A 14,922-nucleotide genomic window follows, 5' to 3' on the forward strand; every position below is an offset into this window, starting at 1 on the left:
GTATATCTTATAATTTTTACATTATTTCATAAAATAGATGACCGCATTGAAACTAGTAACACTGTACATGTAGAAATTGTTAATGTAAATTCTATGTGAACATAGATTAAATATAATGTTTCTTTTCAATATAGAAATACTGACCAACAAATATAACAAACTATCATTAACAATGTATCTTTATATATAAAAATCTTATTAATATACAAGTCTTGCTAAAATCGAATTCAACAAAACATCTTCTTTTACGTGATATCTTTTTATTATAATCACTATTTTAAAAAGGTGGGATAATAGATTATAAGTCGCAAAACTGGTGAATTACCATTTATTTATTTAGAACAGCCACATTTTATTGAAAACAATGGATCTTACGTTGTCAATACTGTTTTAAAAAGGAAAAAACTGGCAATTCTCCCTACAAAATTCGTTACAATAAAAGTTGATCATTTCAATAAATAATACAATCAATGCGGAATCAAAGGCACAAAACTTGGAAATGAGAATATAAAATCAGGTCTGTTACCCTTAGTGTATAAAGAAAACAAAGCATTCATCATTACACACAGTAAGCCAATCTGTAGCCTAAAACAATTTTTTTGGATCTCTCTCTGAATACATCTATAGCGCCGAGATACATACTACCTAATTCCAAAAAGAAGAGCCATCCGTTGCTATTTGTATCTATCCCTTGTATATGTATTTTCTCAAATTATTAGTTAGTTATCGCTACTACTTTAAGTGTGACGAGTTTAGTGGATTATCTAACATAAGGCTGTAAAACAATGCTTCCTACAAGCTTACAAATCTCTGATTAGAATATTGTGCCTATATCGTTACTGTTATATATTTTTTATTGAAATATATGTGTGTATATAATAGGATATCTCACGAAATATCAACAAGTATTAGTGACTGATACAGATAATTTAAGATGATAAGGTGTTGATGAAGGTGGTGTGTTCTTAGATAGTGGCATGGGTGTTTGCTGGTTAAAAACCATGGACTTTTAGTTGGTCAGATTTCGCCAGACCTGACTTTGTTAGCCACTGGCATATATTTTCTCGCTGGTCCCCCTGCAGCTGCAACACCTCCCCGTACTCCGGGTGCTCGATTACTGTCCCATTGCAGGCGAACTCCTACAAAGAGGAATTTCATTTTCTATTTTTTATCAAAACCTTCCACAGACTTCTTTGCTTTAATCACTTATTAATGAAACAGATGTAAAGAAAGTTATTATATTAAAAACTTTAATTTAGTGACGAGTTTTTTAAATTATGAATTTTTCTTTTTTTATTAACAATTATCATATTTTATGTAAATCATAAGTACATTTTAAGTCATTTTTATGTACTTGTACATACATTATTAAGTATTGTGTCAATTAATTAAAATAATACATACACAAAAAAAACAACTAACTACTATTAATAAAATGTTTAAAATTGCCCGAACAAAACATACATGAAAATATGTTTAATTACTTGTAACTTAGATTAAGCATAAACATTTTAAATACAAAATAATTAATAAATTTTATGAATAATCGTTTACTACATATTATGTGGTAAATGTGTATAAATTGTAAGGTAATATTTGCATATGCTGTAATATGATAAATACCTCACTGTTTCATATATTAATAATAAGAATAAAATAAATCGATATAAAACAAACTTTCTGTATAATCCACATAAAGTAAAATACGATTTTCTTAAAGTTTTGTGAAATTGCATCTTCACATTGGACAGTTGTTTGCATCGATTCTATTTTTAGCACAGTCTGTCACTGACAAAAGGTTTACTCAACGAACACGTATCGCGATATTTTCGATCTTGTAGTTACCTTTTTACATGCTCTCACTATTTTCTTCAAGTCATATTCAGACGAGAGTCCTTGCACCGTTGTTAAGGTCTTACGACCATTTCGTTGCTGGATCCTTATATGCACGAGACCGTCTTGGACATCATCATCTGAACCCTTGATTGCATCTGCAAAGGGGTCTGAAAAAAGGAGAAAACAAATCGTTTCACATTACAAATTATTCAATTTTCGAGCGAAATGATAAAATTCGTAAAATAAACGGTTGAATTCGAGAAGAAAACGGGAAAATAGGCGTGAAAAATTAATTGATTGCGTACTATGATGCAAGCAACAGCAAAAGACGCCATCGCCATTTTGACAAAATTATCTTCTGGAATATGATCGGTATAAAATAGAAAATATAACACTTACCGAATGTGTTGAGATTCTGGATGGACATACGACAAACAAAATATATCCCGGGGAGATATAGAATTGCAAAGTGCAAGTGCAGTCGAGAAAAATTACGGATGACGTAGGATATCAGAAGCACACGCAAGAATACTGCTAAACCCAAAAAACCTTGTACAGAGGTCAAACTCAACCGGAAGTAAAAGTTGCATTTGTCATGAACAGTGGGTGGGGTTGCGCATGCGTACTTTAACTGTACAAGCTTCGTTTACATGAAATCAGTGTCTTATTATTTAATTGGCCTGAACAAAGAGTATAGTTTACAACAAAAGTACGTTTATTGTAAAATTTTGAACCTAAAGATTTAATAATTTCTTATGATTAATATTAATATAAATAGCAGCATGGAGAAATAAAGATATCGACTGAAAATTGTTTCATACTATTGGAACTCTTTAGTTTTCATGTAAGTATGACCAGAAATTTTTAGGCAGATTTGAATAAAGCTGCGTTTCTCATAAGATGTATCTCAGTTGTGTCTAATAAATTGTTTTTTCATATTGAAAACAACAAACATAAATTAATAAAAGCATTTAAAAAATAAAAATAAAATTCAAAATAAAATTTTAATTCACTTTATTTTTTTATTTAATAAAAATCTATTTTTTATTCACTTGTAAACACGAATAAATATACGTACAGCGCCTTGCAGCGGTAGATTTTAGAGATATATGGACATGAATTTTTAGTCCTTGCTCGACAGTCTTCCTCCTTCCTCTACCATATGATATGAAATATTTCATGAAATGATTGGAAATGATCGTCTCGCTGGATTTGGTGACACGATATTTAATTTTGTCGCATATAAACGATACATTTCTTATTTTACGTAAAGTAAAACTTAAAATAAATATCAATTAATTGATACTTGTCGAGCCAGATTGCTTCTGTTGTTCGTTGTTATCTATAAAAAAATCGAAAATAATGAAACATTCATTAAGAAACTGAAAGCAGCAAGTGAAGTATGGTGGATCTTTAATTCAAATAACACATATGTATAAGACTTGACTTGAACTGACTCTTGGTGACAAAGATTATGGCTAGTCCGCGGACACGGAGAGTTCTAAGTGAACTGAAACCTAAAGATGAGAATAATGTAATATATTTGTTTAATTGTTTTAACTTTCTAACCATATGTTTATCTTACCTTATCTCATCTTCTTACAGAGGTGTTTTGAATGTGGTATACATAATCCTCAATGGGTTTCTGTTACATATGGTATCTGGATTTGTTTGGAATGTTCAGGCAAGCATAGAGGACTTGGTGTGCATTTGTCATTTGTTCGTTCCATTTCGATGGATAAATGGAAAGACTTAGAATTGGAAAAAATGAAAGTTGGCGGGAATAAAAATGCTCGTGAATTCTTTGAGTCACAATCAGATTGGGATGACAGTATGTCCATAACACAGAAATATAACACAAGAGCAGCAGCATTATACAGAGACAAGGTATATTTACTTACACTTATGAATATACTTTATGAAGTTTGTTCAAGTGAATGTATGTAGAATGAAATTTTATATAAAGAATTATAAATACAATTATTAGATTGCAACATTAGCTCATGGGGAAACTTGGAGTCCAACTACCTCTACAGCAAAAGACTTTCAATCTACAACATATAGTGGAAATCAACAAGATTATTCATCTTATCAAGGTGATATGTCGAGTTCTTATCAAAATTTTTATTCAAGCAACTGCAAGGCCCAAACTGAAGCTTTCTTTGCAAAGAAGCAAAATGAAAATGCTAATCGTCCTGAGTATGTACTGTTCTATAAATAAGTAATATACAATTTTAATGCAGTTTTACAGATTTTAATTAATTGCAATTATAATTACTACCACAATACAATTTTGTCAAAGCAGTAACAAATACACTCATGAATGGTTTTACAGTAATGTTCCACCTAGTCAAGGTGGTAAGTATGGAGGGTTTGGTTATCAGATGGATCCACCACCTAAAAGTACGTCACAAGAATTTTTTGACACTGCCGTGTCCTCTTTAGCAAGTGTAAGGCATAGAAAACACATAGATTTGTAAACTACTTGTGTGTACATATGATTAAAATACAAGGATAGTTTATAGTTGACATCTATAATTTTAGGGATGGTCAATATTCTCTTCATCTGCCTCAAAAATAGCAAGCAAAGCTACAGAAAATGCTATTAAAATTGGAGAAATGGCAACACAGAAGGTATACTAACAAAATATTAATAACAGCAGTAGTAAGATGTATGTACTGATTTTGAACAAATTCTACAATTATTATTTCATAATGTATATAGTTAGAATTAGTATGTGCATGTATCATAAATTTGTTGTATTTTAATTATTTACATTTGCATAGCAGTGATCTTATGTTTTGTAGATATACCTATTATATAATATCATTTTTCAGTTATTTTTTCATTTTTTGGTTTCTTATTTTGTTTTCATAAGGTTCGTGATGGTACATTATTGGAAGACGTTGGAGCTCAAGTTAATAATTTAGCTGCCAAGGTAGTTAGTTAAAACATATAATGACTAAATTTTTTCTATGTTGTAGTTTCCCTTAAAATTGATAGCTTTATTGGTGATATTTTAATTAAATACTTATTTCACAGGTCGGAGATTTAGGAAGAAGAGGATGGGGCGACATTGGAGGAACAAATTCAATGGAACAAAATCAGTATAACTCAAAAGAGAATTACCAGAGTTCTTCTACAACATATCATAATAGTGAAGTTCAATCTTATTCTACGGAAAAAACGTCTTTAATGAAAACATCGCTATCAAAGTGAGCTAACAATTGAACAATTAAAAAATTATTCAAATTAAAAAAGTTATTTAAAAATTAGCCAAATTCACTAAACTACTTTTCAATTTTAGAACTAATATACCAACCACAAATTCTTCGAAGTGTGAATGGGATTGGGATAATGACGCAAAGCAAGATAATGACAAAGTAACCGATACTAAATCGACCATGAGAAAGTCAAAAGACAAGGTTAAAGAAGAAGCTTTAATTAACTTCGGTACTGATAACACTGCACCAAATTGGGATTCGAAACTGGAAGATGATGCATGGGAAATATTAAAAAATTAATTGTCATTAAGAAATTAGGCAATTTTCAATGAAGTTCAAGATTCACGGATGACTTTACCATCTTATAGATTTTGAATTCATATAAAGTAATATAACACCAATCATAAAAATGAAATTATTTTATTCCACACTCTACCTTCTTGTCACAAAGAATGTATGTAGATATATTCTTCAAGAAAATAAATGTTTATTTACGAGCGACATGTAGGTGTGTATGGTATGCTTCAGTAAGCATACGTAAATATTGTTAACCGATTCAAATTTTACAGTTAATGTGTATTAAAGTGAAAGGGTTTGCCTCCATTACTTTATTTACCTTTGCATTTATTATGCATTCAAACTGTTATTAAACTTCATTACTCATTTTTATACAATTAAAATAATTTGTATATTAAGAATGTGGTAGGTATACTGTATAGTATTATACACTGTTAATACAGAAAAATATAAAAATACTTTACTTTGTAATATGCACCATAGAATAGAAGTGAATTTTCTGTAATTATTACATTTATTGATTAAAATTGTTCAGAAGAGTAATTACATTTTAATAGCATATATTGATACCTTCTGGACTAACACAATATGCATTCATCATTATTTCGAATCTATTAATAAGTGAACTATCAGTCAATTTTATGGATCTGTAAGTTTATGATTATGAGAAGTAAAAACATGAAAATGTACCAACTAGTCTAAGAGAATTTGTTGTGAAAAAGAGTGAAATTAAACATACTATGTACAATAATCCTGCATATGACACACAAAGGTGTTAATACAATTTGAAGTTGGTACGTATTTCTTAGTTACACATACATCACATATAAAAATGTGTGCCTTGTAAAATAATTTAGGTCAATTCTATTATGAAAAATTCATAACTGTTTTTATTATGTCTAGTTTTTTTTTATGTTAATGAATGCATCAAGAACTTATATATAGTGTTCCTAAAATTTGACCAAACTTTACTGAGATATTCTACTTATTTACAATTTTTATGCGAGTTCAACAATTCATTTGAATGTTAAAATATATTCACTGATTTCCAATTTTCATCTGTAACTCAAAACGTTGTAATCTACAGTCTTATCTTTAACATCTTTTTATAACATGATTAGTAAAATACAATTATAAAGTATGGCTTAATTTTTATTACAATACGTATAATTACTTTTATTACAATAAAAAACTACTAAACAGTTTTTATGTATACAAATATGCAAACTAAAGCTATAATACTATAAGGATTGTGTATTCTTTCCAGGGTATACTTTCTTAATATTCCTTCTCTTGTAAACTTTTCCTAGATATTCCCAAATATCTTTTTGGCAGTATGGCCATACTTTATTTTCTATTTTTATCAAAGTCGAACAAAGTAGATTCATGTCTTTTTTTGGAAGGTCAAAATATGATGTTTGCTCAAAACATGAGCGATAAAGGAATTCATAGATTGCTCTAGAGAAAAATAAATAACATTATTAATACATTAGCCTGCACAATTTGTACCCCAAATAAATAATATACCATGTACCTGAAATCATGACCATCTGCTTCATAAGGTGGTGGATGATCTTCAAACAAGTGTATAAATAATAGTACTTCTGGTAGAATACTATCTCCAAGTTTATATAAACCACAACTTGACCATTTGTTTAACAATTCATTTTCGTATAAGCTTTTTGCCATCTTTGAATATTCAAATATTTTTAATTTAATATCTTCAGGAGATAGATGTGGTAACATGTTTGATATAGCTGCAATATTTTCAGACCCATATTTTTTAAGAGCTTCTAAAAGTATGCTTTTATCCTGATTACTCCAATCTATAGCTTGTTCAGATACTTCACTATCTTCTACTTGACTTTTATTAATTTCTTGCTGTTTATTTTTTCGTAAACTATTCTTTTTTTTAACATCCATGTTCACTTTTCAATAACATAGAAAAATTCTATCATTCTATTTTATTCTCTTCCGTAATTTTTAGACAGATTATTCGAAAATATGTACGATGAGTTTTAAATTCTAAATATATATTTCTTTTTTTTAAACAGCGAAATGAAAGTATAATTACACAACACTGAAGATTGAGAGTATTATTGTATAATGATATATTTATTTTTGATAAAATATGTAAGTTTAATACTTTTCAACTATTGAATATCGTATTCAAGAGTGTTTAAGAGGAACAAAGTGAGAAATAACTCCCGCTTCCTTCGTTCAGTAATATTAACAATCTGTTGCGGTGAAGTACTTGCGAGAATCTGTGTGACACAGTTATGTCCTCTGGTGTTGAATTCACAAGACCGTCGTTACAGTTCTATATGTATGTTCAGTGACTACAAATATAATCTGTAGGCACTGATCATCACTGATACTGAGATGGTTCTATATGTGTCAATATTGGTCAATATTGCGCACTAAAAAGCTGATTTAAATACGTAAATTTTACTCTAAATGCCATTAAGTTTTAATTTCATATTTATAACAAAACATATTACTTAATATAACAGAAGAATGTATTTATTTAATAAAAAACTATACAATTTCATTACCAAACATTTCAATGAAATAGACAAATATTTTATTTGAAAAAAACCGAAGGTTATATACACGATTATTATAGTGAACTCATTATTTCTTAACCTTGCTGCATTTTTTTCTAAATCCGAAAGAAATTAATCTAAATATATGTATTTATAAATATTTTTTATGTCGTTCAACCATTGCATACAGCGTTTCAGTAACAGTTGTTCTTTGGCATTATTTCTTAAAGATAAAAAAATGTATAATTCAATATATATTTAGGTTTTAAAAATGTAACGATCTGAAAATGTGTGTACACGTAAAAGAACTATGTATCGGACAATAAATGTATAAGTTGTACTTTTTAATACAATTGTTTTATTTACAATGATCAATCATGTTATTACTGTATAAGTAGATTCAATGTACATCTTTTAATTATATGAATAGGCTGACTTACCTAATTTACTTTGAAGGTTTTGCTGATTTAATTACTTCTATATTTCATTTTAAATTTTAAGTTTTGGTAATATTAATTAAGTGAAGTCAGCCTTTTAATTATTAGTCAAGCTATGAATGTATATGATGTTGTAAAATTAGAGGATCCATAACATACATAATGTACTTAAATAGTATATACATTTAACTGAGTAACTAATGTATGTTAAAGTAAAGGATATCTCTTTTCCAACAAACATATAAATATTTCCAATTTTTATTGGAAGTATAAACATTATATTATACATATTTCACATTAGAGGAAATAACATAGTAACAATATTTGTCACATATCACCGTTTTACAGAAATTCTATGTGTCAACCTTTAAGGCAATCAAAGTTTTCGTGGCCGTCCCCGTTTTCTTAATGTTGTTATCTTGCTCGTCACTGATCTCGTAGTGTGTAACTTTTTTTGAATATTTGCTATGGTCTTTGTGCTTTTTTGCATACTTCTATGCTTTTTCAAATGTTGCACAAAGAGCAACCTAGATCTTATTAGCTTTTGGCATATCTGACATCTACGCACCTGTACATCTACATGTTCTGTAAAATTATAAAATTGAAATAATATGTACAAATGGCGTTAATGAAGGTACACTTAACCACAGAAAAATGTAAACAAAATCATTTTTATGAATATTTACCAGTTTTCTTTGTTCCATGTTGCAAACAATGCGCTCTTAGCAAAGCAGCACTTGGAAACCATCGACCGCAATCGGAGCAACTTAATTTTTTTACTTCCCAGGTACAATTCGGTCGTTGACTTCTTTTCCTTTTAACTTTTTTAATCATAGTTAACTGTTTTTTCGATTCAACAGGTTCTTTTTTCTCTTCAGCCTCCATGGATGACCGTTCGACCGATGATTTACTAAATCTACGTTTCTTCCTTTGAGAGTAGTGGTCTGATCGCACGTGACGAGCCAACGCTACAACCACATCAAATTTCTGTTGGCATATTTTACAAGCATACTGTTTCTTAACTGCGTTCTCAGTTGTTCTATTCGTATGTTTTATTTTCTGTTCGTTAAACCGAATTGTATTTGAGGGCGACTTCGAACAAACTCGTAAATGAGTTTCTAAAGCTCTTTGTTGCCGGAAGTTTCTCGAGCAGTGTTGGCATTGCAGTAAAACTTTTTTCGAATTTGACTGCGCCACTTCGTCATCGGAATCTCGTACCATGATAATTTCATTCTCTTTGTCGCTAGAATATTTATCTTTACTATCATCTATGGTTATTTCAACGACATCCCTTTTTGATTTACTTTCTTCCTCGTCAACATCGATTTCAATAACTTCGACCTTTTTACGTTTGATCTTTTTTATTCGTTTCGATTCATTGCTCCTTTGATGATACTTTTTGCGTTTCCCTCTTTTCTTAACAGCAATGTCTTCTTCGCTTAGAACAGACGCCGGTTGTATGATTATTTCCGAATCTTCACGATTTACAGAAATTAGTTGTTGCTTACGAGATCTTTTAGTTTTATATTGTGTCTGTGTTGATTCAGGCGATACGCATTCCATAGAACCATTTGAAAGATCTAAGTTCGTATTGCTTGATATTCCGTCCATCGTCGCATTTGTAAATGTTTCTAAGAATTCTTTCTGACTGTCTATGGAATTTAACTTTCTCTCTGTTAAAGTATTCGAAATGTGATTACAATTAGAATTGTGGTGTACCGAATGATCGTACTCTATTTTTTTAATATTTCCAAAATTATTTTGGTCTTTATCAACTCTTTTATTAGGTTGCTTTCTGGATGATTTTGATTCAGCAGTTTTAAGATTTTGAAGGGTCGTCTGAATCTCGTCAAATGTTAATTCAGAATCAGATTGATCGCCCTCAAAGAGAATATACTGTACAGTTGACTGTTCTATAATCTCATTATCACTTTCATAATCTTCTTCACAATCATCAGAATTATCTATTGAATTAAAATAATTTAATTTCAAAATAAAATAACAAAACAGAATGTATAATTTTTCAAATGTATTTTAATACATACCAACATTTACAGAACAATCGTCCATCATTAAATATGTTACATCTGATTGTTTCTCATCAGTTGCATATATAATGTTAGGAACTTGTTTCATGTCTAGATTCAAATCAGAATCTTCTATCAAAGTTGAATTTTCCTCCCATGCATTATCCTTCCTTCGTACCTTCTGACTTTGACTAGACACAATCTTATCTTCATTATGCAGTGTTATATCATTTGTCAAATCATTTTTGGAGAAGAACATTGGTGGCTGTGTTGTTAATAACTGCTTTTTTATTTGAGTTGGTTTCCGTACAGTTCTAACAGCACCTTCGCCTATTAATCTTTCGACATCTGCTCTGTAAATACAAGAATTTCGTCATTAAATGTTCATGACATTCTTTTACAGCTGTAAATAAGAAAATGTGTAATGTACACACTTCATAAGAAACTGAAAACTTGTTGGAGGTTCACCAGACTCATCGTACATTGCTACAGCAAAAATTTCCTCTGAATCTTCTACTGCATATAGCGCTAATTGCTGACCAGTAGCAGTGACAAAAGTAGCTATTGTTTCTTCGTCCTCGTATTGATCATCACTTGCTGCTCTGTTGCAATCAATTTCAGACTCACTTTCTTCTAGTTCTAGTAACTGTAGAATTATATAAATACATGATACATTACATGTAACAACACATAAAATACTTTCTTTTAATTTCTTCTATGTATAACAGCTGAAGCAAAACATAAGATATCAATATCATAGAACAAAAAGTATTGAATATTCTTTATGTATTAAATTTATTTTAATTCAATGCTATATTTTTTGTAATGAAATTTTAAACGTTAGTTAATATTTACCAATGAATTATGTTTATCGGTACCACTTTGAAACCATTTCTGTTTGGCTATATTATTTGGTGATAATGATATAGAATCATCAACATATTCAGTATGCATTGTTGTATTTATACTTTCGTCAAAATATTCAGATGTTTCTTTAGATTTACACACAGCTTCTTCTGGGATCTGTTCATTTATATCCATATTTTCATCTACAACTATTTCTTCGCCAACGACCTATATAAATTATTTTCAATTAACATAAAAATGAATACAATTTATTTAAAAATATGTAATTGCAAAAAAACTTTAGAAAGTTTTTCAGACATATGTACGTTGAAGTATTCAATATTGTGTTACCAATGATTCTTCTATATGTTCATATTTGGGCAAAACCATAAACTCTGTTGAGCTTTCGTCTGTTGTACATGGTGCCTGTATGATTTCTTCAGAAACCATTTTCTTATAACCATTATCATTATTCATGGATAACATATTTTGTACTGTATTTTTTGTCAACTGATATCACACCTTGAATGCATACATTGACAAAATGAAGTCCCTGAAATAGAGAATAAAACAAAATATATATTCGAAAATATATTAGTGTTAACAGGTTAATGATTAAACACTATTGAGGTCACTTCATACACTAAAATGCAGTGCTAAAATATCGACAAATATTTGCTAATGGTTATATTCGTTGCTCTAGTTAAAATTCATACAGCAGAAACTTTACAGTGGAACTTAATTAAATGCATTTTTCTTATGTTCAATGAAAATCAATATGTACTATGAATACTCATATTTATAAATGTATTCACTGAGAAAAACACACAACACCTTTTAACAACTATAAAGTTCCGTAACATCATAACTGAAATAGTGCAATTAATAATGGTATTCGCAGAACATGTATATGTGCTGTGTTTTTCGAAGTTCCTTTTACAATTACTGAATATTGTATATTCACATATCAAAATATAGAACAGTGTATAAAACCATCGAGTTTAACACAAGCTTCCGTTTCCAAATTTACGTATATAATTAATATTAGATGCACACATTATTTATGCCCTATACACATGATATATGTACTTGGAAACATAACCCTAGGCATTTATGCGTTACGCACGTTTACGCATTGGATAGGTTCATCTTGAAGTTGGCGTAGGTTGTATGTGAATATTCTTATCAACGATTTGTATATAACTCGTTACAATGGATACATGGTTATGTCAGTTATGTTCTTGTAATTAAATACATAAGTAGGTAGTAGACGAAATACCTAAAAACAGAAGTTTAAGTAGACATGCAACTCGCTAAGTCAGACGTTCTGCAATACTGGACGCTTACGCGATAGCAGCTCCGTCCTTAAGCTGTTAATGAACCAATGTCGTACTTATTGTTAGTAGGGAATACAATGGGATACATTTGGATATATTTTTGAGCTTGGTGCCTTGGTGCATTCAACGACAACGTTACACGATGATTAACAGACGAACTGAGACGCACTGGGAGTCCCATCCCAGTCTGAGACCTGAGAGGAGTTTCTTCTCATCGCTACTCTTATGCGTTGCCATTCAGCTTGCATCAGCTTGTGTGCAAAAACTACTTTTACAAGTTCTTTACATGCAAAAATATATATTGTTGCAATCATCTCCAGATGTATAAGAAATATATATAAAAGTATCGGGGTCTATCAGTAAAAAATCTAAAACGAATATATATAGCTATAATTCTTTAAAGTTTTTCTTTACCAAAAATCGTTCATTACTGCAAACGGTTTCTTTTATCCCTTATGGCTAGTAAGTTGAAGTTTTTGCTCTATTTAGGTAACGCCATATAAATCGTTTCGACCATTACCATTCAAGTAACAGAAATGTATATGTATATGAATTAAAAAAGACATCAGTCTATTTCAGAAATTGTTGACTCTACTTTAAAATTATCCCCTCCACTTTTCTTTATTGGACAAGTTTAGCACGTGATGTCAAGTAATTTTAAGTAGTTCTATAGGTGTGACTTGTCAGCTGATACACCGTCAAGATTTGTTCTATTAAAAACAGTTGTTTTGTGTTAAATCTTTTCCATTACCTTTATTCCTCCCGTAACGATGGCTCTTCATTCCGCAGGGAAGGGTAAACTTATTGCAGTGATTGGAGATGAGGTGAAGAAGACAAACTTTATCTTATACTTCAAAATTATTTACGAGGATTTCATTTTAGGATACGTGCGTAGGATTTCTCCTGGGTGGAGTTGGCGAGATTAATAAGCACCGTCAACCCAATTTTATGGTTGTTGATAAAAGTATGTGTTTTTTTTCATAAGAATTCATTTACCTCTGATGTCATTGTGTATCAAATCTTTAAATGTCATCTGGACATTTGTATTTGAACATCCTCTGTTAGATAGAATGAACCAATCGTGGTTTAATAATTTGATATAATAAATAATACATATTACTTACAGATACACCAGTAATTGATATAGAAGACACATTTAAACGTTTTATTAAGCGAGATGATATTGATATTATCCAAATAATAACAATATATGCACAGTTTCAAACTACTTCTTTACATATATGTAATTAGATTTTTACTTTCTTAAAATGAAAAATTTTATTATCTACTCGAGGTTGCAGAAATGATACGCCATGTAATTGACAGTCATACACAACCAATACCATCGGTCTTAGAAATTCCCAGTAAAGATCATCCATATGATGCCAGTAAAGACTCTATTTTAAGACGTGCTAAGGTAAGATTATATTATTTATAACTGTAACAAATAACACACATATTCATCTATATTAATTTATATTTTATGCAGTTTTGTCTTGGGTAAATTTTATCTACTATTTTATAAAAAAAGTTGATTTGATAAATGAATATAAAAGTTCAGTCATCACTCTCATTTTATTTTAACCATAAAAATTAAATCAAATTACTTATATCTAGTAGTTTGTTTATTAGATTTCAAGTAGAATATTTTTATTAGAATAAAATATTTACCACGTAAAGTAGTTAATAATTAATTATAGCAGAATTATCATTGAATGTTAAAGTATGTATATTGCTCATAAGTTGATTAACCAATCTTTCTAATTTTACTTCACAGGGAATGTTTAATCCAGAAGATATACATTAATCTGTGTATATAAAATGTTAAGTCATATAAAAAGAAAACATAAAAATTTATGACTTGTATGGTATTTGTTAATCCTGTATGTAATGTTACTGTGTTATTATAGTCTACGTATAAAGAATAGACATGTGTCCAACATTCCAGTATTTATTCTACATTTCATTAGCTTACTAATTATTTAATTTCCTTATGAAATTTGTGTATAAATCGCAATCTGTATAGATACATGTTATTACATCAATTTTAAGGAACACACAATCATGCTGTAACATACACAAAATTTGGTTGCATAAATAAATACGTATGTTACAAATGTAATAAGTTACCATAATATATACATCTTCCTGCACAATAATATCATTATATTAAAAAATGCAACATACTACTCTAAATTTAGAACCTAACTGTGTAAATGAAACACATATTATTCGTATCACAGGAGATATATTGAATGTATTTATGTCATTCATGAAAATATTTATTACAAATTTTAAAACATCTTTATATAATAATTGTCCTTAGCTATTGTATATTTAATAGCGTCAACAAAATCGTATAAACCAAATT

At 29.6% G+C, this 14,922-nt stretch overlaps 5 protein-coding genes across 5 annotated transcripts; 2 read left to right on the forward strand and 3 right to left on the reverse strand.

Moving 5' to 3' along the window:
• Positions 1-442: 442 nt before the first annotated feature.
• LOC107187527 (protein translation factor SUI1 homolog) lies at positions 443-2,397 on the reverse strand. Its single transcript, XM_015575646.1, has 3 exons — positions 2,236-2,397; positions 1,846-2,003; positions 443-1,139 (listed from the first exon to the last, which is right to left on the reverse strand). Exons 1-3 carry the CDS (start codon positions 2,261-2,263, stop codon positions 993-995), a joined length of 333 nt encoding a protein of 110 aa, XP_015431132.1. The 5' UTR covers positions 2,264-2,397; the 3' UTR covers positions 443-992.
• Positions 2,398-3,144: 747 nt separating this feature from the next.
• On the forward strand, positions 3,145-5,453 carry LOC107187556 (ADP-ribosylation factor GTPase-activating protein 1). The gene is made up of 8 exons (XM_015575681.1): positions 3,145-3,370; positions 3,442-3,723; positions 3,824-4,035; positions 4,172-4,286; positions 4,381-4,470; positions 4,716-4,775; positions 4,880-5,052; positions 5,145-5,453. Exons 1-8 carry the CDS (start codon positions 3,311-3,313, stop codon positions 5,359-5,361), a joined length of 1,209 nt encoding a protein of 402 aa, XP_015431167.1. The 5' UTR covers positions 3,145-3,310; the 3' UTR covers positions 5,362-5,453.
• A 1,146-nt stretch (positions 5,454-6,599) lies between these two features.
• Positions 6,600-7,822, reverse strand: LOC107187460. The gene is made up of 3 exons (XM_015575565.1): positions 7,811-7,822; positions 6,893-7,239; positions 6,600-6,816 (listed from the first exon to the last, which is right to left on the reverse strand). Exons 1-3 carry the CDS (start codon positions 7,820-7,822, stop codon positions 6,600-6,602), a joined length of 576 nt encoding a protein of 191 aa, XP_015431051.1.
• Positions 7,823-8,684: 862 nt separating this feature from the next.
• On the reverse strand, positions 8,685-12,130 carry LOC107187552. The gene is made up of 7 exons (XM_015575677.1): positions 12,049-12,130; positions 11,566-11,767; positions 11,224-11,442; positions 10,803-11,014; positions 10,387-10,721; positions 9,028-10,305; positions 8,685-8,926 (listed from the first exon to the last, which is right to left on the reverse strand). The coding sequence occupies exons 2-7, from the start codon at positions 11,698-11,700 to the stop codon at positions 8,718-8,720; spliced, it is 2,388 nt and encodes a 795-aa protein (XP_015431163.1). The 5' UTR covers positions 11,701-11,767; positions 12,049-12,130; the 3' UTR covers positions 8,685-8,717.
• A 1,102-nt stretch (positions 12,131-13,232) lies between these two features.
• On the forward strand, positions 13,233-14,602 carry LOC107187544 (V-type proton ATPase subunit F). The gene is made up of 5 exons (XM_015575667.1): positions 13,233-13,375; positions 13,434-13,515; positions 13,678-13,763; positions 13,846-13,968; positions 14,329-14,602. The coding sequence occupies exons 1-5, from the start codon at positions 13,322-13,324 to the stop codon at positions 14,356-14,358; spliced, it is 375 nt and encodes a 124-aa protein (XP_015431153.1). The 5' UTR covers positions 13,233-13,321; the 3' UTR covers positions 14,359-14,602.
• The last annotated feature ends 320 nt before the right edge of the window (positions 14,603-14,922 follow it).

The sequence above is a fragment of the Dufourea novaeangliae genome, unplaced genomic scaffold, assembly GCF_001272555.1.
Source record: "Dufourea novaeangliae isolate 0120121106 unplaced genomic scaffold, ASM127255v1 scaffold89, whole genome shotgun sequence".
Taxonomy (NCBI): domain Eukaryota; kingdom Metazoa; phylum Arthropoda; class Insecta; order Hymenoptera; family Halictidae; genus Dufourea; species Dufourea novaeangliae.